This window comes from Pygocentrus nattereri, chromosome 18 (assembly GCF_015220715.1).
Source record: "Pygocentrus nattereri isolate fPygNat1 chromosome 18, fPygNat1.pri, whole genome shotgun sequence".
Taxonomy (NCBI): domain Eukaryota; kingdom Metazoa; phylum Chordata; class Actinopteri; order Characiformes; family Serrasalmidae; genus Pygocentrus; species Pygocentrus nattereri.
Window position 1 is genome coordinate 5,334,008 of NC_051228.1, and position 24,927 is coordinate 5,358,934.

General features: G+C 41.1%; 1 protein-coding gene across 3 annotated transcripts in view; it reads right to left on the bottom strand.

The window, feature by feature from the left end:
* Positions 1 to 1,513: 1,513 nt before the first annotated feature.
* Positions 1,514 to 24,927, bottom strand: part of kirrel3a (kirre like nephrin family adhesion molecule 3a) — a 311,368-nt gene continuing 287,954 nt past the window's right edge. For 2 of the 3 annotated variants that reach the window (XM_037546986.1, XM_037546984.1), the window contains 7 exons: positions 17,144 to 17,244; positions 14,337 to 14,535; positions 13,662 to 13,769; positions 10,722 to 10,805; positions 10,326 to 10,435; positions 8,636 to 8,722; positions 1,514 to 4,075 (listed from right to left, as the gene is read on the bottom strand). In XM_037546986.1, the coding sequence (XP_037402883.1) occupies positions 3,605 to 4,075; positions 8,636 to 8,722; positions 10,326 to 10,435; positions 10,722 to 10,805; positions 13,662 to 13,769; positions 14,337 to 14,535; positions 17,144 to 17,244 (1,160 nt within the window). In that variant the 3' untranslated portion in view covers positions 1,514 to 3,604. The remainder of the gene's footprint in view (positions 4,076 to 8,635; positions 8,723 to 10,325; positions 10,436 to 10,721; positions 10,806 to 13,661; positions 13,770 to 14,336; positions 14,536 to 17,143; positions 17,245 to 24,927) is intronic. The other variant, XM_037546985.1, reaches the window with a different exon arrangement.

Below are 24,927 nucleotides of genomic sequence, written 5' to 3' on the forward strand. Positions count from 1 at the left end.
GGGTCCATGAAACATCCCTAATGCCCTCACGAGGATTTAATATCTGAATGCCAAAATGGATCATCTTGAACCACCCAAGACCTTAATGCAACTCCACCGCATGAAGGATTGATTGTGAGTGGAAACCTCTCTAATGAAATAATACATGGAGGGACTCTTGATAACATCATATGGGTTTAGTACGCATTATGTATTTTTACGATGTACTACAGCATCCGTGATGTATCCATGTCAAGGCATATATAGGCGTGAAACTGAAGCCTGAACTTGAGTGATACTTTTTTAATCCCACAAACAGGGAAATTCCACTTTGAAGTGAAACACCACATACACACTAGTGAATACACACACACTAGGGGGCAGTGAGCACACTTGCCCAGAGCGGTGGGCAGCCCTATCCACGGCGTCCGAGGGTTGGGTGTCTTGCTCAAGGACACCTCAGTCATGGACTGCCAGCACTGGGGATCGAACCGGCAACCTTCTGGTTACAGGGCCATCTTCCTTAACCTCCATCCAGCCCACGACTGCCCCTGGATGATGATCTGTGGAAAACATCTCATTGCAATTTTTCTGACCAGTGTTGAGATTATGATTCTAATGCGATTACTTTCAAAAAAATTTGTCGTCAAAATCCAGCACTCTTTTCAGAACGCTGAATCTTGTGTGCCAGACTGCTAATTACGAGCTCCGTGTCATTAGGTTAAATTTCCCCAATTAAAACGTGGCAACATTGAATAATAGGACATAACTAAATCGCATTTCTTGAGATTTAAAAATGGCACTTTTTACAATTGCAATTTCAATAGAAAACAATGAAGTCCTACCTGAAGTCAACCCACACCTGCGATCTGACATAAAAAAAATCCTAGCTGAATGATTTGTGGAGAACCTCTAACTGCGATTTTTCTGACTTATATTGCAGTTGAACACAATATTTTTTCCGCTCAAGAAGACCAGCGCATCCATTTTTTCACTTGAATGCTGAATGCCGGCTGTACCTACTCATGTACCCCATGTTATTAGTGGGTAACAATAGGATTAAAAGTGGATTCAAATTTGTGGACCAGAATTGAGATTATGATTTTAATGCAATTACTTTCTATAAAATTAAGATTTTTTGTCAACAAAATCCAGCAGTTTTTTCAGACTTGAACGCTGAATGCATTCTTTCAAATCTGTGATATCGTTATAAAAGTGATTCATCGCTCAACCCGACTTGAACCTGACTCAAACTCTCAACATGACTTGAAAAAACCGCTCTGAAATCAGCCCAAACAAATCTTTGTCAGCCCACATCAGGCTTCACTTAAAAAATGACAAGGTGTTAAAACAACACTGAATAAAGTAGAACGTAACGATAAACGCGGCTCATACGATTAAAAAATCTCAATCTCTAAAAACTTCGACTAAAAACCATTAATCATTCAGCTCTAACAAGGCATGGACAACACTCTCCTTCAGGAAGGAATTTTATCTATTTCCAATAAAAGGAAAAAAAGAGACATTTCACGGCTTTAGTGATCACGTAACCTTTTCCACACGTTTGCTTTATTGAACATTTATTTCGTAACCATGGTTATTTGATTAATTTGATTGCTTTTAATGCACTGACGAAGTTTCTCACAACTGTCCCCCTCCAGCTGCCCAAAGGAGGCACTTGACACTCCGACTGATTTTTTTTTTTTAACGTGGTTCGGTCAGGCCTTGTGAATGGGCTCACTTAAAACAGTGGCCTTAAACATACATCAGTCTCAGAACGAAAGCAGCTATCAAAAAGAAGGAAAAAAATAAAACAAAAGTCCCACCACTCCATCGTCTGGAGACAAAATCACAGTAGACTCGCACGGGATGCGGGATTTACAAGCTTGAGTGTAAACGACGTAAGCTGAAATAAAAAAAGAGGCCGTTTAGCGACAGAGTATTTGGATTCACTGTACACACTCGTTTCGTTAAGCGCTTTGAGGTCTGTTCAGAGAGCTCACATTAAGTAGGATATCCACAATCTTTCCTCCAACGTGTAAACATGACACCGTCCATGTTTGAGAAGCCACGAAGAGGTTTCTTCATCGCCTCTACGTCATTTTTGCTGCTTCGTCATGCAAGAACTGGATTAAAACGATCGCACACGATGCATTCAGATGGCGTTACTTTCAAGAAATGGCAAAAGCAAACCTAAAAAAAGTGAGGAGAATTTACAATAGTGTGAAAACATTGAAAACAGGGACAGAATCTCTTTGTGGATGGAGCGCTGGCGAGGCCATGGCCCGATTTTTTGTTTGCAAGGCCTCTGCATCCTCAGAGGTCCTCCAGAGGCTCGTCCCTGTGTCCTGGTTAGGACTTTCTCTTTTCAGTCCAGGAGAACTTGTGGCTGATATACACAGACACCTTTGTGCTTTGAATCACAGCTGAGTTTCATGAGGCCCCGGAGTTCAGCTCCTCATGAAAAATTGAAACAACCCTCAAGGCCCCCCCCTTTCTCGATTCAGACAAATGCTGGCTCCCTGAAAGTGGTTCTGTTTCTCAAAAACAAAAGTCCTGAAATGAAGCTCGTGCATCAAATCAGACAGAGTCAATGGCAACTGTGAGGATGAAGGAGTCCTGATTGTCATGGAACAAACGTTCAATGAACAATGTTTAAGTAAGCGCTCGCTAGCTTTCAGCAAAAAGTCTCTCCACACGAAACAGGTGGCTCAGGTAACTTACAAAACACATTGCTTATTTAAAAAGTACATGTCCTGTGAGGCGTTTACACGCTATGTCCCCAAGTATCCAGACACCTCTCTCTTCTAATTAGTGGCTTCATCTTATTAAGGCACACCCACTGCCAACATGGGTGTAATGTCCATGGGAAAGAATGGACAGTAGAAGGGGATGCTCGGGAGCACCTGTCCTTAACAATGAAGGTACCAAAAAGCCCCCCCCCCCCCCCCCAGAACTTTGTGAAGGTGTGAGGAAGCTGTTTAAGTTTGAAAAACCTCCACAAATTGAAGAACTTCTATTCAGTCCACCTTTTGTTTTTATGTCCAAAACACTGGCCAGAGTGGAATCTTTTCTTTCTGGAGTGATGGAGCTCCATCGAATACCTTCGGGATGAGTTGTATTGTTTGTGATCCAAAACTAATCAGCCAACATCAGTACCTGACCTCGCTATTGCTCCATCAAATCCTCACAGCACTGTTACAACATCTAGTATAAAGCCTTCCCAGGAGATAAGAGGTTGTTGCTGCATGAAACGGGGGACAAATGCTCTATTTATGTTGGACATTATGATGCTGTGCCGAGCAGCAGATTCCTATAGAAAGCATGTGCAAGCCCTCACCCTCCAGGGATGGTGGTAATCATGCAATAAGGTTAGATCTAGCTAGCAGGTCAGAAATAAAAGCACTTATTTGGTAGAAAAATGGGTAAAAATCCCAAAGACAAGAAGAAATGCTGGACGATCAGGTGTCTGGATACTTTTGGACAGAAAATGTACATTACCATCCCCGCAAAGAGCATGTAATTCCTCAAACGGGAGTCATGCGGAGGCACGTTGACTCTCCTCGTGTTCCTGGCCGTGTCCAGCGTTTGCCCTCCGGCCCTCGCCTCCCGTTCCCTCGGGCCCTCACACGTGGGTCTGCATGCGCTTCTGCAGGGGCCGCGTCAGGTCCGAGTTCTGCGAGGACGACTGCGAGTGATGCGAGGAGGATGAGGCTGAGGCCGAGGCTGAGGCCTTGCTGGCCTTGTCGAAGGGTGCGTAGCCGTTGTCCGGCCTGCTGTAGCTGCTGACGCTGCTGTCGCACTGCGTGTCCTGGAAGGAGCTGGAGTCGCTGAGGGACGCTCGCTGGAGCTCGCGTTCACACAGCTCAATGGAGCTGCTGCCCATGCCCAACACGAAGCGCCCGCCGTAGTCGTAGAGCCGGTGGTTGGGCCCGGGGCCCAGCGTGGAATAGATGTTGGTGAAGGACATTCCAGTGGGAACTCGCTGCTTGCCCAGGGTGGCGGTGGCAGAGTTGCGAACCTCAGTGGCTTGGCTGGTGGCCGGTGTGCTGTGCTCCTTGAAGGTGTTGACACTGTAGTAGCCATTAGTTGGGTCCTGAGCCAATGGGAAGAGAAAAAGACCCAAATCTCAGTAAAGAGTTTATAAATAGTACTTGACATTAACACTTGAGGAAAGTTGGAAATTTTGTTGGCGAAGTAAAGAATGAAAGAAACATGAAACCAGTTAACAAATTGTTTAACAAAGCAAAAATGATCATTATAGCATACAGCACATATGTCACCAACCAGGGACAGCGTTTTGATGAAGATGGACCCCTCTGGTCCTTATCGTGTCATTTTTTTTTTCTTTGTGATGCACTTCATGAACAGCTGCTCTACATATTTGCACATACGCACGTGTAACTTTAATTTTATTTCAACTTTGCACATACTGTACATTTTTACTTGTACTTTTACTTTTTACTGCTGTTTTTAGAGTTCTTCTTATTTTCTTTTTTTATTCTCTTAAGATTATATTCGGTGAACGGAGGAACAGCAACGTAAGAATTTCATTGTACAGTGCAACTGCCTGTTCTGCTGCGCACAGGACAATAAAACTCTTGAATCTTGAATCTGTGGCATCAATCACTTGACAAGTTAAACAGGACTGTTGCGCATCAAAACTGCTGGTCTGGTTGCACCATTTGACTTACTGGTTGTGCCACATGACTTTTCAGACTAATTTCAAATGACTTTGTCTACTCAGACACCAACAGAAACCGTGTTGGAACTCGAGTTTATCAAAGTTTTTTCAAATATCATATCAGAGTTTTTTCAAATAAATACATTTTTTTTATTAGAATTACACATTTTCCTGGTTCTCTTCAGGTTTTTCCCAAAATTTGTGAAAGGCCCACTGACTTTGGCATTGCACCATGAAGGTTACCTGAAGCCTTCTTTATGTTGCAACACCCTGGTCCCTTGTTTAAGCATGTCAAAATAAAGGTCATTTCTTTTTGGTTGTGCTGCCTGACATTTGAGGAAGTGAAAACTTTCAGATAAAAGTTTCTCAGTGAGTTGAGCACTTTTAAAGTTGCCTTCATTTGCAACATGTTTTAAACATAAAGTCAAACCAAGCTATTTCATTTATAATTTTATATAACTAAATAACCTTCTTTGATGGTTTACTTCATCATATACGGTTGGACAGTTGCACCACCAGACATTTTAAGATTTCTGGAGGCAAAAATGGAACAAAAATAAATTTTGTTTCAAAGTACTGTTAAATAATTTCCTATATGTCGTGTAGTTATTAAATTAAAACATAATGCACTTGGACATGAGTCATGTTACAAGGACACAAGTCATATCAATGACCGTTAAGCAGCAAAACAGCTCTGTCAAAGGGCCCTTTAGAACCGGAAAAATTCCCACTAGGCCTGTCTATCTGGGTTATGATGAAGAGCGTCCAATGTACTGCATTAACTGCAATGCACACCCTCAGCCTGGCTGACAACTAACTGAGAGCTTAGCAGCCAAAGCTTAAAGTCACACCTTTCATAAGTTTCATACATTTGAAAGTTTCCTTGTATTGTTTTTATGTTTTATTTTCGGATGCACTTTGACCTGCATGTCATGCATGATCATGCTAGGTGCAATATAAAAGACCATATAAATCAAGTTTATTTTTAAACGTACTAAAAAAGGATCGTCTTGCACTTTGTGAAAAGACAGTACAGAGAATCTTTATGCCAAAGAGGCCAGTAGAAGATACCCTCATCTTCAAAAGTTTGGGGCTTTTAAATCTTTAATAATTTTAGCTGTTGAGTGAAAACACCTCAAAGCCATTTGTTAATCCTCTGGGTATATTTAGCTCCATCACTCAGTGTCACGTTCATTCAAACGTCTTCCTTTTGTCTAAATGACGATTTAAGAGCTTTATTTTCCAAAGGTAGTTTAAACATTGAGTGCTGACATCACTGGAGGGGGTGCACGGGGTCTACTGAATTGGCATGCAATTAAATCATTCATAAATCTTTTATGGTCAGAAATATGTCTGATACTGTTTGACTCTATGTTGAAATGTTGAGTGGAAGACCAAAAATACAAAACAATACACAAATAAAAAAAGTAGGCAGGTTTCAAATTGAGCAAATAAGAATTGAATTAGTTATAAATAATGTAATGAAGCAATAAGCCATGAGGGGCCATGCGTTACAGTGATTTTACCACAGGGTGTTGTTAGGCATGAAGCAGAGTAAAGCTCCCTAACACAATCTCAGAGGGCTTCTAGCTTATCTATTATTATTAATAGTAATCGAGATGATTACTCTGCCAAGAAACATCCTTTAGAGTTCCTTTAGAGTTACTGTTATTGTGGCCAAGCATCCATGGGCTGCTGAAGGTTCAGTTGCCCATTGTTGTATATTGTTGGAAATCCATGAAGTTTTTTTTTTAACTTTGTCACATAATAATGAACATATCAGCACTTTTTACTGCAAAACCTTCGCTGATAGTGCCTATCAGTCTTATTTAGCAGTACAATAACAGTGCTGTTCGTCTTCATTTGAGTTTTTATCCATGTCCATACTCAACATATAGTGCGGTATGTGGGAGTAGAAGCCAGACTTTCAGAACATACACAGCGCACTACATAGCAGGAAGGGAGCCATTTGGGGGCATTCGTGGTCTGGAGGTTAGGGATCTGGCCCTGTGACCGGAAGGTCGCCGGATCGATCCCCAGGGCTGACAGTCCATGACTGAGGTGTTCTTGAGCAAGACACCTATCCCCCAACTGCTCCCCGGGCGCCGTGGATAGGGCTGCCCACCGCTCCGGGCAAGTGTGCTCACTGCCCCCTAGTGTGTGTGTGTGTGTGTGTGTGTTCACTAGTGTGTATGTGGTGTTTCACTTCATGGATGGGTTAAATGCGTTTTAAATGGGTTCTGCTTCTTCTTCTTACTTCATCAATAAACTGTGCGTGCAGTGTTACAGTCAAAGATTATTCCATAATTAGCACAAGCATTTTTAGTGAGTGGGACAGTAGTGCAGTCGTCGTGAGGCAGTCATACATGTGTGCAGCGGCTCAGCCAAGCACACTGTAAGACTGGAACGATTTGTTTTAATAAACTGTGTTTGTTCTCTCATTGGGTGCGGGGGGTAGAGTTTGAGTAACCTCCTGGCGGGCCGAATCAAACGGCCCACGCTGGGCAGCCCTGCTCTAAACTGACATAGAGAATATACTCGTTTGTTCAACTCATTTTGAAAAGCCAGGTGTCCCCAAACTTCTGACAGGCAGTGTGTACCCTGTTTGCTCTCATATCAATCATCCTAGACCTGTTTGTTCAGAGGCTAATTAACTATTCGCATTAACAATGTCTTGCCAAACAATTACAAATATGGCAAGTGTGCCACGCCAGGTTATTACGACAGGTTTGGCTGGCTGTTTGCTTGTGCTCCAAAAAAACAGCACAAAAATAAATAAATAAATAAATAAATAAATAAATAAATAACCTGTGAGGAAAATGTTTTTTTCCCCATCTCATGTTTATACACACTCTCAAAGCCAAGGTCAAGTTCAACTAGCACTAATTATAGTCAGCGTGACATGAAAATTAGGGAACAGACTGATAAGTGCTCCATGTTAAGAAGATTACATGGTTTAGTGGTGTGAAATAGTCATCTCCTGCATAAACAGTCAAATCCTGTTATCAGCTAATTAAATGGGCCTTGATGATTCGTGTTGGCATCGCACATGTGAAATAATCTCTGCAGAAAATTCACTCGCAGTTTATTTTTGGTTACACAAAATATCGATCTTTTTCCCCTCTCTTAATCTTCGCCGCTGTTCAGCTGGTTCACAAAATCGAATACGTATTGGGGATTTTAGGAAAAGATGGAGCATTTTTCTGGATTTTCCACTGGGAAAAACACCACAATTATTGTCAAGACTGGATGGTTTTGTCTGCAGTAGCTTTGGGCTGTTGTCAGGCAGTCTGTAAGGGACAGGGGATATAAGCAGGCTCTACAGCAGACGCCTGAATCATACCACAGGAATTGAACCAGCAGAGGTTGACACTTACATGGTCATTAAGGCTATATGGGGAGCTGTATGGGGGCTATTCCTGATCACCAATCCAGAAAGCCAAAGATATAGATTAGTACTGGCCATAAAGGCAATGGAATTACTTGGAATACAACACAAGTAGAAGCACTTCAGGCCCACAGTCAATTATATTTTATTATTCTTTTATTACTGTTCCTACAGACCGAACCCTAGAGCAAATATTAATTGACTTCTGCTAAACGAAATTTGCATGGGCTGGACCAATGTGACCGCTATCATTTCCCAATTTAACCACAACAACATATTAAAAAACTTGGAAATGGAAGACTGAACAGGTCCAGCCAATCACTGCAAAAGGACTTTTATTCCGTAGGTCTCTTTTAATCCGTCTGAGGCAGCTCTATCATAGCAACTGTCTGAAAACACTCAGATTCCTCTAAAACACTGAGACGAGTGGCAACTGTTTGTCTCATCTCAGTGCTGAGTCATAAACCATGAGCCTCTACATTTTGGGATAATTGAATCGGAGATGAATTTGATAGAGGATCGCCCACTGAGAGCGCTTAATAAAGACGGATGAGCTCGAGGAGGTTCTCCTGGCTTTGTCTCACCTTAATGTGCTGGAACTCCTTCTCCTCTTCCTGAAGCACCTCCAGCTGCTTCAGAACCGACTCCTGTTGGAACTCACCACGCTCCATCTGGAGGAGAGAGAGAGAGAGATAGAAAGAGAAAGAGCCAGGGAAAGAGAGAAGACAGGTAGAGCCAAAGAGAGAGAGAGAGAGAGAGAGAGAGAGAGAGAGACAGTGGAGGGAATTGGGAGGGAAGAGAGTATTAGAGTGAGAGAGAGAGAGAGAGAGAGAGAGAGAGAGAGAGACAGTGGAGGGAATCGGGAGGGAAGAGAGTATTAGAGTGAGAGAGAGAGAGAGAGAGAGAGAGAGAGAGAGACAGTGGAGGGAATCGGGAGGGAAGAGAGTATTAGAGTGAGAGAGAGAGAGAGAGAGAGAGAGAGAGAGAGAGACAGTGGAGGGAATCGGGAGGGAAGAGAGTATTAGAGTGAGAGAGAGAGAGAGAGAGAGAGAGAGACAGTGGAGGGAATCGGGAGGGAAGAGAGTATTAGAGTGAGAGAGAGAGAGAGAGAGAGAGAGAGAGAGAGACAGGCAGGGAAAGAGAGAAGAGATGTAGGGCCAGGGAGAGAGATAGTGGAGGGAATCGGGAGAAGGAGAGAGAGTGTTAGAGTGTTATAGACAGAGAGCCAGGGAAAGAGAGAAGACAGGTAGAGTCAGGGCGAGAGAGAGAGAGAGAGAGAGAGAGAGAGAGAGACAGATAGAGAGAGAGAGCCAGAACCAGAGGGAGAGAGAGTGGATGGAAAAGGAGGTGGGGGTTGGGGGGGTGGTTGGAGTGAGTGTTCCAGTGAGCGAGATAGCGAGAGAGAGGGGTATAGTGGAGGGAAGTGGGAGGGCAGAGAGAGTGTTAGAGTGTTATAAAGAGAGAGAGAGAGAGACAGAAAGGCAGTGAAAAAGAGAAGACAGGTAGAGTCAGAGAGAGAAAGAGAGTGAGAGAGAGACAGAGCCAGAGAGACAGTGGAGGGAATCAGAGTGAATTGGTGGGCGAGTGGGGAGTAGGTGGTTAGAGAGAGTGTTTAGAGTGTTTTGAGAGAAAGAGAGAGAGAGAGAGAGAGAGAGAGAGAGAGAGAGAAACAGTACTTTAGTATGGTACAATAGAAAGTAGTATCTTCAAAGCATGAAGACTACACCCCAGGTCTAATATGTGGGGCTAAACGTGGGTGGGGCTGTATTCTTATTAGGGTGGAAATAAACTGAGAGTGAATTTCTAAACCACTCCAGCGCCTTGTTAAGGTGGAGCTCAAAGTAGGGGGATAGCTCATGGATGCAACGCAAGTTAGCATGACTGTAAAGACCCCTAGTTAAGCATGTACATATGTATGTGTCACGTGTGGAGAGCAAATTACCGACAGTACAAATAAATAACTTGCAACAGAAAACCAGTTCCATTAGGTTGAGTTAGTGAACAGAGTTTTGTAGTCTGACTCTGTCCCCCGTGATTGGTCAGGATGTTCACTGCATATTGTGACTGGTTAGACATCTCATTTTCACACTGCAGCCTTCTGCGATCACCAATACTGCAAAGGTCAGTACTGAGAAAGCAATACAACAATATAGTGCAGACCCCAGACACTGGAAGAGCCCCAAACGGGGGTTCTACATGTACAGCTATGCCCTGGTATGATTTATCAGGGCTCTGCTGCAGGACTGGAACGCCGTTGGGGGAAAAGGGACTCACCATCATTTGCTTCATGTTTGTGTGCTCCTCGGTCTCTCTGGCCGCGTTGTGATCCTTATGAACGATCTCCACACGAATGTCGTTTTTCGCCGAAACAACCCCTTTGAGATCTGAAAGATATCGCTCTGATTAGCCGGAGTGGCAGAATCACTAGCTTCGCAGCACACTGAGCTTCAGCTGAGCTTCAAAAGCGCTGGCCTCCACGTTCCCTGCTGGGCTTTTTTTTGAGTGTCCCTGTGCTACAGTGAGATCACAGCACTCTACTTAGTCTATCAAAGAAACATGCGCTGACAGTTTTCCCAGACTTGGGCTGCTAATTTGGAAAAAAAAAAAGAGGAGGAAGAAGAAGAAGATGCATAAGAAGAAGTGAGAAAGGAGCAAGCATAGTGGTCTTACTTTCAGCTTTAATTGTGCTCGAGAGTTCTCTCTGGCGGGCAGTGAGCGACACGGGCAGTGAGGACATTACCAGGTGCATGTCTTCTGTGGCACACAACAATAAACATGCGAATAAATATGGTGGACTGAAAAAATCAAAAACAAAAAAACAAGAACAACAACAACAAAACTTCACAGTGCAGCTGTGCTACCTGACACATGAGACTAAAGCAATAATTGCAGAGCAGTAGCTCACGTCCCACGGGACCACTCATTATTTCAAAAGCAGTCAGTCGCAGGTAAGAGATAATGAGGCTAACAAAGACCTGCATTGGATCTCCTATTCCTAAGCCACATATACCTATGGGTGCCTCACAGCAACTGGATTATGTATTACTAAGTCACTAAAAACCACTGTGATATACAAAGTATATCGGTAAATGAAGTAAGCATCTGGTTTTGTTTAAACTGAGGGACTGAAAACTAAACAACAGCTTACAGGCTAAATCAAACCTTCATTAATATTGGTAGACCTTAAATTGAAGTATGTCCTGAATGACTCACTGTAAAAAGTAAAGAAAATGTTATTATTAGACACGTTTAATGGCAGATCTGCCTTAAATATGCAGTGTGTAAAATATAGCAGGACCTAATAGCAGAAATAGAATATAGAATAATAGAGAAATAATAGAAATAGAATAAACCGTGTTTTCATTAGTGTATGATCTCCTGTAATTATGAATCAATTTTCTTTAGCTTAGCCCTTCATATCTACATTAAGAGCAGATTCTCTCCAAACAGAGGCTGCAAAGTTGCACTGCCATGTTTCTAAAAACAAAGCACTGGTTCTAGAGACGCCTTTCCATTTTTACGGTGAAGCGGCAGCTTGAATTTGGTGGCACTAAAGCACCGACTGGAAGACGAAAGAAGAGGAATCAGTGGTTGCTGCCAGAGCTGGTTAACCAACAAGAAAAACCTACTACACGCTTGGAAAGGGAGGGGTGAGGGAGGGTGATTTAGTTGGTTGCAATCTGCAACCTCTGCAAGATGCAAACAAATTGTATACATTGCAGCTTTAAGCAGTGTTAAACCTAGCTTTGGAAAAAGAATGTGTGCCATCATTTGTACAGCGCAACACAACATAGGTAATCGCACTGTGTCACGATTGGCCCTTCCCAGTCCTCCATATGCTATTGTTTTGTTTTGGTCTTGTCCATGTGCTTTCTTTGTTTTGATACTTCCCTGTCCTGCCCCCTTGTTTCTTGACTCTGCCCTTGATTGTTCTCACCTGTGTTATCCACCTGTGTATTGTTAACCCTCATTGTTTCCTTGTATTTAAGCCCTGTGTTTTCCCCTGTTAGTTGGCTGGTCTTTGTAATGTATTGTGTTGTTTGGTGTTGTATCTTCTGGCCTCCGTCATATTTCCTAGTCGCTGTTTTTGAGTTTAGCCCGTTTTCCTTTTTGTCATGTCTGTCCCTCCATCTCTCCGTGTTGGCTCTTTGACCCTGGACTGTCTTGACCGAGATTGTGGATTTGCCTCTAATAAATCTCGCTTTTCCCAGCGTTACACGCTGAGACGCTAGCTAAAATTAGCCACAGTAGTAATTTGGAGAGCAAAAACTGCCTATAAGAAAGTTTCTGCATTAAACAATGGCATGTTATGATACTTAATAACAAATGACATGTTCATGAAACTAACATAATATACTTTGACTGGCCACTGAACGTTATTGTCCTCTGCCCAACAATAGCCCTTATTCTTTGAACATGCGTGTGTTTTATCATATTTTATTTTGTTGCCATTGTAAAAAAAGCAATAAGCCACTTGAAACAGTGATTTTCCTTTGGGTAAGGGGAGGTTTGCACCTGTGATATGTGATCAGCCTACCGTTAGTGGACTACACTGCAAACAATATTTGTTGCAATTACTGATAATAAATTAAATAATTCATTTAACATTGCTGGATTTTATCCTATGCACGTTGCTGCTGATTTATAAGAGCAAGCCACTCAAGTTGATTATAGTGATTATGGCATTCTGCTATGTGTTGTACCAAATACTCCTTAAATGGGAATTCTACTAATGTTTAATCATTTCTGCATAATTCAATCGTTAAGCTGTAAACAAAGTCATTCAGAGTGGTTTGATGTAAAATGGTACACAGTTGAGAAATGCTTTGGATCCAGGGGTCAAAACATCTGTAAAACAAATGTAATTCTATCCACAGCAACCAGAGATCCTAAATGTTTGGGAATTCTCTTCATTGATGGTTTTGTGATATGTTTTAGGCCAAAATCTTTTTAACGGAACGAAACCTTGTGTCTCCATTTTTGTCGTTTTTTCAGTTTTTGGCATAATTTGAAAACGCCTGTCGCCCTTTACAGTGTGTGTAAATGTCATGATGATTGGACCAAAAGAGTCCAAAGTGACTTGGAAAAAAAACGTCTGGTTCCATTGATTTACATTAAAACTATGTTTTTTTTCCTTCTCCTGTACAGTGCTGGAGATTTGCTCCAACAGCAGCGATATGCAATAGCATTCTGTGAAGGAGCTCTTCAGACATTTGGTTCCGATGTGAACATTTGGTTCCTGCCAATGTGAACCGTTCAAGTAACATTTCACAACAAACCACTCTGAATAACTTCATTTACATCTTAACCGTTTAAAATAATGTAGGCTTAAAAAGAATGGTAGAATTCTACTTGAATGCTAGCAAAAAACATTGGAACAAAGCCTCGAGGGGCTTTCTCCTTTATTTTCTTAGTATTTTACAGCAGAGACTGCGCCAAATCACTGCTCCAAATCACGTCGCACACTGCCCTGTGGAATTAGCCTAAAAACACACAGTCTCAGCGGACGTGTTCTACACTCAAGGTGAGGAGTTACTCTCGCTGTTCTCTTGTTCCTCGCCCATTTATCAGCGGCGGGAAGCGAGGAGAGAGGGAGCGGGCGGCACTTACTCCTCTGGAGACGAGCGCAGCAGAAGGCCCCCAGGGTCCCCATGAGGACGATGAGCGCCAGGAAGGCTCCCACTGCAACCCCGATGATGACGGCCAAGCGCAGGGACCCTGAGGACAACACAGAGCCAGCAGGGGTAATCAACAAGACTGAGGCGCAACCCGCAAGAAGAAAAAAGAAAGAAATAAAGGAGAAAAAAAACCAATGGAATCTAGTCCACGTGCCCATTTGTCACTTGGGAAGCCACAATAAAGCTTTTCCTCCCCATCTCTCTGCTTAAGGATTCAATCCTAGAGGGAGAGCCTGCAGAGTGACCCCTTTGAATAAAGCCTGCTTTGGCTTCTTGGGAGGCAGATCTAATAAATGAAAATGGGGCAGCGTTTGAATGAGAAAGCACCATCTAATTCCACATAAATATTTCAAAGGACTCATAAATGCAAGTAAAGACGATTTAGGGCAATTTAAATTAGATTACAAATAGAAGTTCTGAATGTCTAAATGCCATTACGGAATTTCGCGGACTTAAATTGTTGACATTTACCCAAGTAAAGGAGCTTATCGGGGACTCGTTGCCCTTATGCTTGAAATAATCAAGGCAGCGCTCTTAATCACTCCGAGACAGGGATAAAATAGACTCTCCATGTTCACGTGCACACGCCAGCACACAAACCTCCCACCTTGTTCCTTTAGACGAATGATCTCCGTGTCGGAGCCAAAGCTGTTCCACGCCGTGCAGTTGTAAATGGTCTGGAAGTCGGCGGGGACGATGTTGCTCATGGTAAGCGTGGAGATGACCCCTTCTTCTGTGCTGACCGTCTCCACAGTGTACCTCCCTGACGTTCCCGACTCCAGCACTGTTTCCTTCCAGGACCAGGCCTGCGGGAAAAAGAAAGGGAATTTTTACGAACAAAGAACATTTTATTTGTTTTCATTCTATTTCATTTAAGGGATATTACAGATTTACAGAACATCAATAACAGAAAACAGGTACATTCAATCCCCCAAACCTCCCCTTCCCTTCTCATTATCCTTCCCAATGCACTGCATTTGATTAAACAAAAGTAAATAAAATAAATAAATAAAAACTTGTAAACAAAGTATCAACACGATAGAGCAAAACAAATACATTAACATAATGCCAAAAAAACTAAGTCCTTAACAAACGGGATGTTCGGTTACTTTGAAATGAGCGTGTTGTCTCGCAGTGAACTGTGACAACGCAACAAAAGGATGGTGGGTGGATGTGAGTGGAGTCGTTTTATTATGGCTTCTCTCCAGAACTTTTAATACCGACAGTTCCTCTGCCAGGGTCATGTAATGAGCAGATACATGTTGAAGCGGATCTACAGAAAAGAAAATTAACTTTGCAAAGCATGAAACAAGCATCAAAAGTTGGGACAGTATGTGAAAAAGGCAATTAGTGAGTTCTGTTTGACGCTCATAACATTGAAAAGAGCACAAAAATACAATCGTTTTACCTCCTGACCTTAGTAATCAGATTAGTAATCAGATGATGGGGAAACTCCAGGTCTACATGGGTCGGGCAGTTTTTACTTCCGCTTTGCAACCAGCCAATAAACTCACAGAAGAAGATGTTACGTAATGTAAAACTTAAACTATGCTCCAAAAAAGTGGGACAGGAGAACGTTTACCACTGCTACATCACCTTTCCTATTAAATGCGCTTGATAACTGTTTGGGGACTTTTAAATACAGGTCGAAGTGAATTTATAAATCACTGCTTTCTGTTTGTATTTGCATTTAACTTACTGCCCCAACTTTTTTGGAATTGAGTTTGTATATAGAAGCAAAATAGATTCGTAATCACTGTTCATGTGTTAAGAGTTATAATGTATAAATAACACCAAAGAACTTCTGCACTTGAGGTCTGAAACCACATGAAAACGCGACACTCGATACGCAGAATACAGCAAAACAACAGAAGCAGGAGGGAAAACTCCGACACCATGCCGACACCATCTGTAGACTCACTTTCTGAAATGGTGAAACAGTTCATAACTGACAGCCAAAATGCGTGTATAAATAAAAAAAAATAAAGGAGTTCAATACACTGGATGACCAGCTGTTCTCTGCTGTCAAGTCCATTGGATTTCATGGCACATACTGTATTTTATGCAAGCTGTTTTATACAGGTTTCAGTTTTCAGCTCAGTGAGTCCTCAAGTTCGGTTTCGGTTTCAGCCAAAGATTTTATTTCACTGCATCACTATGAAGTTCATTTACTCAAATAGAATAAAGGAATCTCTGAGTTATATTCACGTATCCTTTACTGCGTGTTGGCTTACACAATTCTCTTAATTCTAGACAATATTTCTAATATTTCTCATTTAGAGACAGATGTGCACTTATTATAAGATTATTTAGCTGATTTCTAGTCATTTTACCTGATTTAAGTGATTTTATTAAGTAAAATTTGCTCACTATACTGGTTTCAAGCCCATTTCGTAAAACAAGCACAATCATCTGCCAATACAGTAGAGATAATTTTACGCAATAAAATGACTTAAAACAAGTAAAAAATGTTTGGAAAAATCTTAAAATAAGCTTACACCGATCGCAAAAGGAGAAATATTAGATATACTAAATAGATCTAAGATATTGTACTAGATAAGGTAATATTTTTGCTGTGTACTGTGTGTACCACGTCGCTTCTGCTACAATAACGGCTTTACAGTAAGCAATTCCATTCTCAGAATAACAACAATAATAATAATAATAATAATAATAATTTCTCTATTTGTCTGTAGACGCTCCTATAGCATGTTGGTGCTCTACTTTTGCTATATGTGTTAGTAAGGATCTTCATGTGAAACCCTTTCAAAGCAGCGAGAAAGACAGTGTGAATAGAGCTGAAGTAAATATGTTGGTGTGAAAAGTCTCAGGAGGATCAACGGTGTTGCTTGGAATGCAATCCCGAGCTGCAATACCTACAAAGAACTGGAGCTGCAGCAGCAGCCAGTGTCAGGCGAGATAAACCTATGGATGAGCCTCTGCGTCCTAACAACTCCTAGAAGCTGACAGGCACGCATTATAGAAAAACTTTAAACAAGCAGAGGAAGATGATATGAATTAACAGTGGTCTAAAATAACTAGAGCATAGAGACACTTCTTTTATGCACCATTAGTCCAGGGGCATAAAGTCATAGCAGTCAGTCCTGCTTCATAGAGCTGTACGTCATGTATCATCGCCCATTATTTTTGCCTTTGTTCTGCAGAGTGCTGCCCATCATTTCATAGAGGTGAACTTGGAAGAGATTTCGTGGAAAGGGGCCCGCAGCTGCAGGCTGCCTGATACTGGAAAGGAGATCCATCTGGTAATGAGTACGGAGCTGCTGGCCGCTGGCCCACCGGCGTATCAATGGCCCGGGTTACGGAAGAGAGCCGCGCGAGGTGAAAGAGGCAGGGAAAAAGAGAGCGAGAGAGAGAGAGAGAGAGCGATAGAGAGGGAGAGAGAGGAGCACTTACAATGCGATCTGGAGGAGGGGTGCTGCGGATGAAGCACTTGATCTGGCCCTTCTCGCCGTACAGAGCCTGCTGGGTCTGGGTGCTGGAGATAGTGGGAGGGCCTGAAAGCGGGCATAACAATCAGTCAGTCAGTCAGCCACTCAGCCGGTTCACCGCACACCCCCCCTACCGCCTATCACACCCCACACACGCCACACACTCGCCGCCTGCAGGGATGTGCAGGGACTCGGGCGCACAGCACAGCGCAGCACTGAGAACAAGCCATTTATTATCCTTACACTCAGTTTTGTTTTTGTTCACAAAAAAATCATCCATACGTTTTCATTTATTAACCAATTTGACTGGCACTTGTTTAAAATGGTTCTAAAATGACTTGGAATGTTTCATGGAACGTCACAGGTTTCAAATGACTTCTAGGGAGCTGTAAAAAATTGAAGATTAAGACGAACAGAGCTGCATAACTTTAATAACAGGTGCACTCTTAAAAAATATGGTTCTTCAAAGGTTCTTTATTAAAGATAGAGGTTCTATTTAGAACCATGCATTCTCTATATTCCATGGTTCTTTGCATGGTATAATGGTTCTTTAAATTGATGGAGAATGTGTTGTGAATGGTTATGAATGGGTATATAAAACCATTTTAATGGTTCCATATAGCACCAAAAGGGGTTCTTTTATCGTTATTTCAGGCTTGCAACAACAGAAGAATCCTTTTAGATTCTATATAGAACCGTAGACAACACATTCCTCATCAGTCTTCAGAACCATTTCACCACGTAAAGACCCCTTTAAGCATTAATGGATCTATATAGAACTCGTGGTTCTAAATAGAACCATTGCCTTTACTAAAGAACCCTTGAAGAACCATCTGTGGGAGCAACATGTATATCTCAAGCATTGACACTCAAGTTTCAAGTCCCAATTCAAAACTAAAGGTCAGTAAATATTTTTCAGCAAATTTAATGTAATTTCAGCACCAAACACTGAAAATGATGGTAACTGTATGTAGGAATGAATGATCTTCTTCTTCTTCTTTCAGCTGCTCCCTTTAGGGGTCGCCACAGCGGATCATCTGCCTCCATCTTGCCCTATCCACTGCCTCATGTAGGACTGAATGATGATTTATTTTATTATAAAAATTTAAATTTGAAATAATGCAGTTTTTAAATGGCAAGACCTGCAGTTTTAATGATGTCTTACATGAATAAAACTTTATTTCAATTTTTTTTTTTTTTAGTGAACATAATTACATTTAAATCATGATTGCAATATTCATCAGCAAAATATGCGATTAGATATTGTTCTAAAATCATTCAGCCCTAACTGTATGGTAACTGTAACATAGTCTATGGCAGTGTTTTCCAACCCAGGCCTCAAGGCCCTAAGAGTCCACAATTTTCCTTCATCTCCAATTGCTGTGAGTCAGTTTGGAGCCAAAATGTGGACTGCCTGGGGGGCCCTGAGGACCAGGCTAGGAAACAGTGGCCTATAGCACGTTGTAGTGTATATATATATATATATATATATATATATATATATATATATATATATATATATATATAAAGTGACATAAAGGCTTTTAAAACTCTTTTTTACCCTTCCAAAACAAGTAAATGCACCATACATGGATAAATGTGATAACACGATATAAAAGGAAAGCCATCTTTAAAGTGCAATGAAATCACAAGAGTAAAATATTGTATGTTCATGACAGTGACTCTAACTAACTGAACAGAACCAAAAACAACTGCTAGCTGTTCTTTGTTTCAAACTGTTCAGCTACAGAGCTCAGTCTTTGTGTAACTATCATGAGGAAAATAGTAAATTAGCCTGGTAAGTTACTCCGGTAAGACTCAAGTCATCTGCGTTTTTGTCAAAGTCTGAGTCATCTGTGTTCGAGTCAAAATTATTGTTGTTGAAGTAGAAAGTGAGTTTTTTTAGGCAAAATCTAAGTCATCGGTGTCAAGAGACATTGACATTCAAGTCAAAGTGTGACTCATTAGTGCTAAAGTAAAAGTCCAAGTCATTGGTGTTCAAGTCAAAGTCTGAGTCATTGGTGTCCAAGTCAAAGTCCAAGTCATTGGTGTCCAAGTCAAAGTCTGAGTCATCGGTGTTCAAGTCAAAATCGCAGTCATCGGTGTTCAAGTCAAAGTTCAAGCCACAAGCTTTTACATTTGGTTGAGCTCAGTCTGAAGTTATCAAGTTTGTGCCTCAAGTCTGACTTCATCTGATATTTCTGGTATCAATTTACAATGTTATAAAAATTGTAACATCCAGAATGCCTCCAATTTTAAAGGAATCAATTCTCAATGCAGATAACTTGACAAAAAACCCACTACAGTGTATGATTTATGATTTAACTGCTTGATGCCAAAATACCTCAGATGTTGAATTAAGGATGTAAAAAATAACAAGTCTATAATATATAAATCTATCCTTTGCAAGCTATTACTGTTTATAATAGAGCAAAAATCATTTCTATGACAACGACTGCAAACCTCCCCATGGCAGTGAGCTTTTTACCGACTTTGTTTATCTGCAGATGAGGCTCAGGTGGCGCCGGGTGAGGGTGTTTCTTGCAGTTAAAAGTGTGACAGAGAGAAAGGCAGAAGTGATAAGAGCTCAGCCTGGTGAGACTTGTCTCGTCCGGGTGCTGCCCGAAGATTTAATTTTCGCAGCGTGTTCGCAACGCGACAGGCTTTGAAACAGTTGAACTTTAACCCTTACAAAGCTGTGATGACAGTACCGCCTCTCGAGAAAGATAATCTCTGGGGCCTCTGGCCGTGTGAAAACTCCCCAATTCACCATTTAGAAAGACAATTGAGGATGAAAAGCGTGACTCCCGCTCTGACAAACTGTTATAAACAGGCACACAATGCAGAGATGCGCCATGTAAACTGTCTTTAGCAGCCGTTTATCACTGCGCCACCTGCTGTTTCCCACCTCAAGTTATTTCACATGTAAAATTGAACACGTTTGTAAACTCATATTCTTGTAAAATCAAGCAAGAGTAAAGATATAGGTTTTTATTTTATGTCATCTTTTTTGTTGTTTTGAGCCCATAATGTACCTTTGGCATTAATAAAGCTTCTGTTTATCTATGTATGTACATATCCATTGATCTATCTAAAAAAAGAGTCCCAGGTAACACAGTTCAAAAATGTTCAATGTTTGCATGATACTTACATTGAGTGTCATTTTAAATATTGAATAACATCCAGCAAAATGAAAAAAAAAGAAATATAATGAAGCATGGCTTAAAAAAGCTAAATGGACCTATCTGAGAACTGTGTGGGCATGGACCAAATATTCTAATGAGCATGCTTGATTGACAGTCCAACATTCCCAGATGGTATGGCACTGAAGTGGAACTAAACACTAAGCACAAGAAATGGCAAGAAGTGAGTGAAACAGGCTTTATATATACAGGTAGGGTTGCAGGTCCCACTGCTGTGTTCACAACGACCTACTTATGGGACGACCCGTTGTGGAACACAAGCCCAGGCTGTAGCCAAGGTAGGGCGGGTCCTCAGTAGAACTGTCCTATGAAGACTCCTCCTTAGTAGCCTCGGTCACACAAAGGGAACAGTCCTAACGAGGCTGCGTGGTGATGCCACCAGAAAAGTCCCGCCTCTTACAACTGTGGTGCAAAACTTGTGAGGGAACTGGTGAGAGAAAATGGAGCCTGTTGCATTGAGTTTGTTGCTATGGGAGCTAATACACCTAAGTAGCTTATGTAGTATGATACATGTATACAAATACGTCTGATTAAAATACGATATATGGGCGAATACTTTAATTAATCAGTGATTTCACACTTATATGGTAATGAAGGCGAATTCAAGGACATGAAAAAGCTGCTTGTGCTGTTTGTTCGTCTTTTGCGTCGTTTGTGCGCAGAGAACTGTGGGTAACCGAAGGCATGGATGGACACATCTGTTGCGTCCTGGAAATCCCTCAGAATGTAGAAACGCAGTTACAGTTTTGTTAAAGCTCTGTTGGCGGGCCAAACCACATCAGCTAGTGCGACCCAGAATTAGGACCCATTTTACTTCAAAAGAGGAGAATACTGGCGTAATACATCAACTATCTAGTGGGCACTGAAAGGTCATTTACAGGACATACTTTGTGCATGTATATTGTGTGCCCACTTCTCTTAGTACTTATGTTCCTCATGACAGTTAAACGAGAACTTACCTGATTTTAACGCTTATACAGTTAAAAGAAGCACAAAATTTGCAATGATTTTGCTCCATTCAGTGTGCCAGTCGTGGCTTTTACTATTGCTTATCATCTAAATTCAACAATTTAGGCTTTCTAGGCTTCAAACATGTATTTCCAGAATTTTTCCCGGATGCTGAGAAATGAATAACTTTCCCTTAATGGATGTTTCGCCTGAAAATTGAATGAATGATGTGTGGTCTCTGACTCAGTACTGTATCACATACTGTAAAATGTCTTTGAGTATTGTAATTTTATATTTTTGCCATATCGCCCACCCTAACCCCGGGGTCTTTGGATCAGACTGCTGTACTCTCCCACACTCTGCGGCTGCCCTTCTCCGGAAAATGTGAAACAATGTTCTCTCTCCTCCTCCTCTTAATTACGCATGGATACAAAGAATGGAATTGGTGGTGGTGGTGGTGGTAGTGGGGGGTGTGATAGCATTCCATGGCTTTCCAGCAGCGGCCTGTTCCGATAGAGTCCTCCGGGGAAGCCAAACAAATCTGACGGGGGATCGCGGCCGTAAATGAGCACTATAATTAGATGGCTTTATCTTACTGCCTCAGCCTGGGAAGCTTCATCCAAACAGAGGGGAAGAGAGAGAGGATGAGGGGAAGAAGAAATAGAGGCTCATATGTCTTTCCTGTTCTCACACAGGGAGAAATCGAGGAGCCCAGGTGAGACAGCATGGATACAGTGCTAGGCAATACTGATGTGTCACAATTTTGTCCAGTATGGGGTGATATCACAGTATTAGATGATTTTAATATCTTAATATCTTAGAGAAAAACATCTGATATAGTGTGAAATATTCAGGTTTCATTCCTTACTTACATATATAATTTATGTATATCGCAGTTGTCGGAAGAAAACCTTGTATCTCCAAAATTGGAACTTTACAGGAAAAAGAAAAAACATACTGTAGTTTTAATGCAAGTCAATGGAACCAGACATCTTTCCAAGTCATTTTGGGCCGTTTCTCTTGCTCCATTCATCATGAAGTTCACACACAATGTAAAGGGCACCACGTCTTTTGAAATGATATCAAAAACTGAAAAGTGGAGATACAAGGTTTTCTTCCGACAGCAACGATATATTTACCTAATAATAAATACATCACTGCTGTCGGACCAAAAAAAAAAAGTCGTATCTATAAAATGTTAACTTTACAGAAGAAAGAAAAAACATAATTAACTTTTAATGTAAGTCAATGGAACCAGACATTTTTCCAAGTGATTCTGGGCTGTTTCTTTTGGTCCATTCATCTTGGAATTTACACATAATATAAAGGACAGTAGGTATTGTTAAATCATGTTAAAAACTGAAAAATGTCAAAAATTGGAAATGCATATAGCAGCGATATATTAGCCTACAGCAGCTCATGCTGAAGTTCTTTGGAGCGTTTTAGCTTTGTCTGCTTTTTGAATGAGTTGCAATTCAGAGATCATACACACGTATCAATCTTTAATCTGTCTATTTGTAAGAAAGGATATTATGGTTCTTTTTTGTACCTAAAAGCACATTATAAGTGGACCTCATGGATAAATACAGTGTACAAGAATAACATAATAGAACTCTACAACTGACATCATTAAAATTTTCAGTGGATGCAAAGGGCGGCGGGACTATATACAGTGCATAATGACACGATGAGTATTTTATTATTCAGAAATCAAAAAAGCAGATGACCTAAGACCCTGAGGAAAAGGATACGATTCACAGAGAATATGCAATGCTAGCGAGCTACAACCCCGTTTACCAAAAGGGACGCTGTGCAAAATGTAAATTTAAAAAATGCAATGATGTACAAATCATGTAAATCCCATATTTAATTGAGAAAAGTGCACAGACAACAAATCAAATGTCAAACCTGAGAAATTGTATTGTTTTTTGAGAAATATGTGCCTATTTTTGATGTTTAAAAACAGTGGGGATGGGGTCACGATTACCGCTGTGTTGCATTATCTCTTCTTTAAAAAATACTCTGTAAGCAGTTGGGAACCAGCTGTGCCATTTTGAAAGCTAAATATTTTCTCATTCTTGTTTGATACAGGATTTCAACTGCTCAACAGTTCAGGGTCTCCTTTGTTGTATTTTTTCCATAACGCACCAAATATTTTCAAAGGGTGGCAGATCTGGACAGCCAGGCCAGTTTAGCACCCTGACTCTTTTACTACAGAGTCACGTTGTTGTAATACGTGCAGAATGTGGATTGGCATTGTCTTATTAAAATAAGCAAGATCTTCTCTGAAAAAGACGTGGTCTAGATGGCAGCATATGTTGCTTCAAAACCTGTATATATCATTCAGCATTAGTGGTGCCTTTAAAGATGTACAAATCACCAATGCCATGTACACTAATACCACCATACCATCATCGATTTTGGCTTTTGAACTGTGTGCTGATAACAAGCTGGGTGGTCTTTAGCCCAAAGGATGCAGTGTCCATGATTTCCAAAAAGAATTTCAAATTCTGATTTGTCGGACCACAGGGCACTTTTCCACTTTGCCCTAGTCCGTCTTGAATGAGCTTGGACCCAGAGAAGTCAGCAGCATTTCTGGATTCTGCTTCTGTATGGTTTCTTCTTTGCACGGTAGAGTTTTAACTTGCATTTGTGGATGCACTGATGAACTGTTTTCACAGACAGTGTTTTTCAGAAGTTTTCCTGAGCCTATGCCATGAGTTACACTACAGATTCCTGTCTGTTTTTAATGCAGTGCTGCCTGAAGGACTGAAAATAACAGCTAGCCAGTGTTAGTTTTTGGCCTTGTTCATTGCATGCAGAGATTTCTTTGGATTCTCTATATCTTTTAAAGACATTATGTACCATAGACGATGAAATCTCTAAGCTCTTTGCTATTTTAAGTTGAAAAATGTTATTCTTGAGTTGTTGCATTTGTCCATGCAGTCTTTCACAAAGTGATGAACCCCTCCTCAGATTTACTTCTGAAAGCCTCAGCCTCCCTGGGATGCTCTTTTTATATACAATCATGACCTGTTTCCAATCAACCAATAGATGGTTTTCTTAGCATTGCACAACTTTTCCGGTCTTTTGTTGCCCCTGTCTTAACTGTCCTAATTCAAATTGTGCATATGTTTAACGATAAAATTTTCCTATTTTATTCAATTAAATATAGGGTTTAAACAATTTGCCCATCACTGCATTCAGTTTTTATTTATATTTTCCACAATAGCTTTTTTATTTAACCGCCAGTCAAAATGACCACCAAATAATTAAGTAATTCCTTATTCATGGTCTGGCCATCCCAGACCCCAGACCCTCAACCTCACTGAAAGAGGTTGGGATTACTTGGATTGTGAGAAGCAGTTCAATCTTCAACTATCTTGAACTTTGGAGGTGTGGAAAAATACCTCAGCAGATTTCTTGGAAAAACTGAAATAGGTGTAATAAAGGAAAAGAATGGACATGGTAAACACTGAAAAGATGAAATTATATTTCGTTGTTGAGGCTTCTGTGTAATTTTCTGTTCAGTGTGTTTTCTGCTTCATTTGCTGAAGCTGAAAAATGAATAACAATGAATAACAATGAATACTCACTG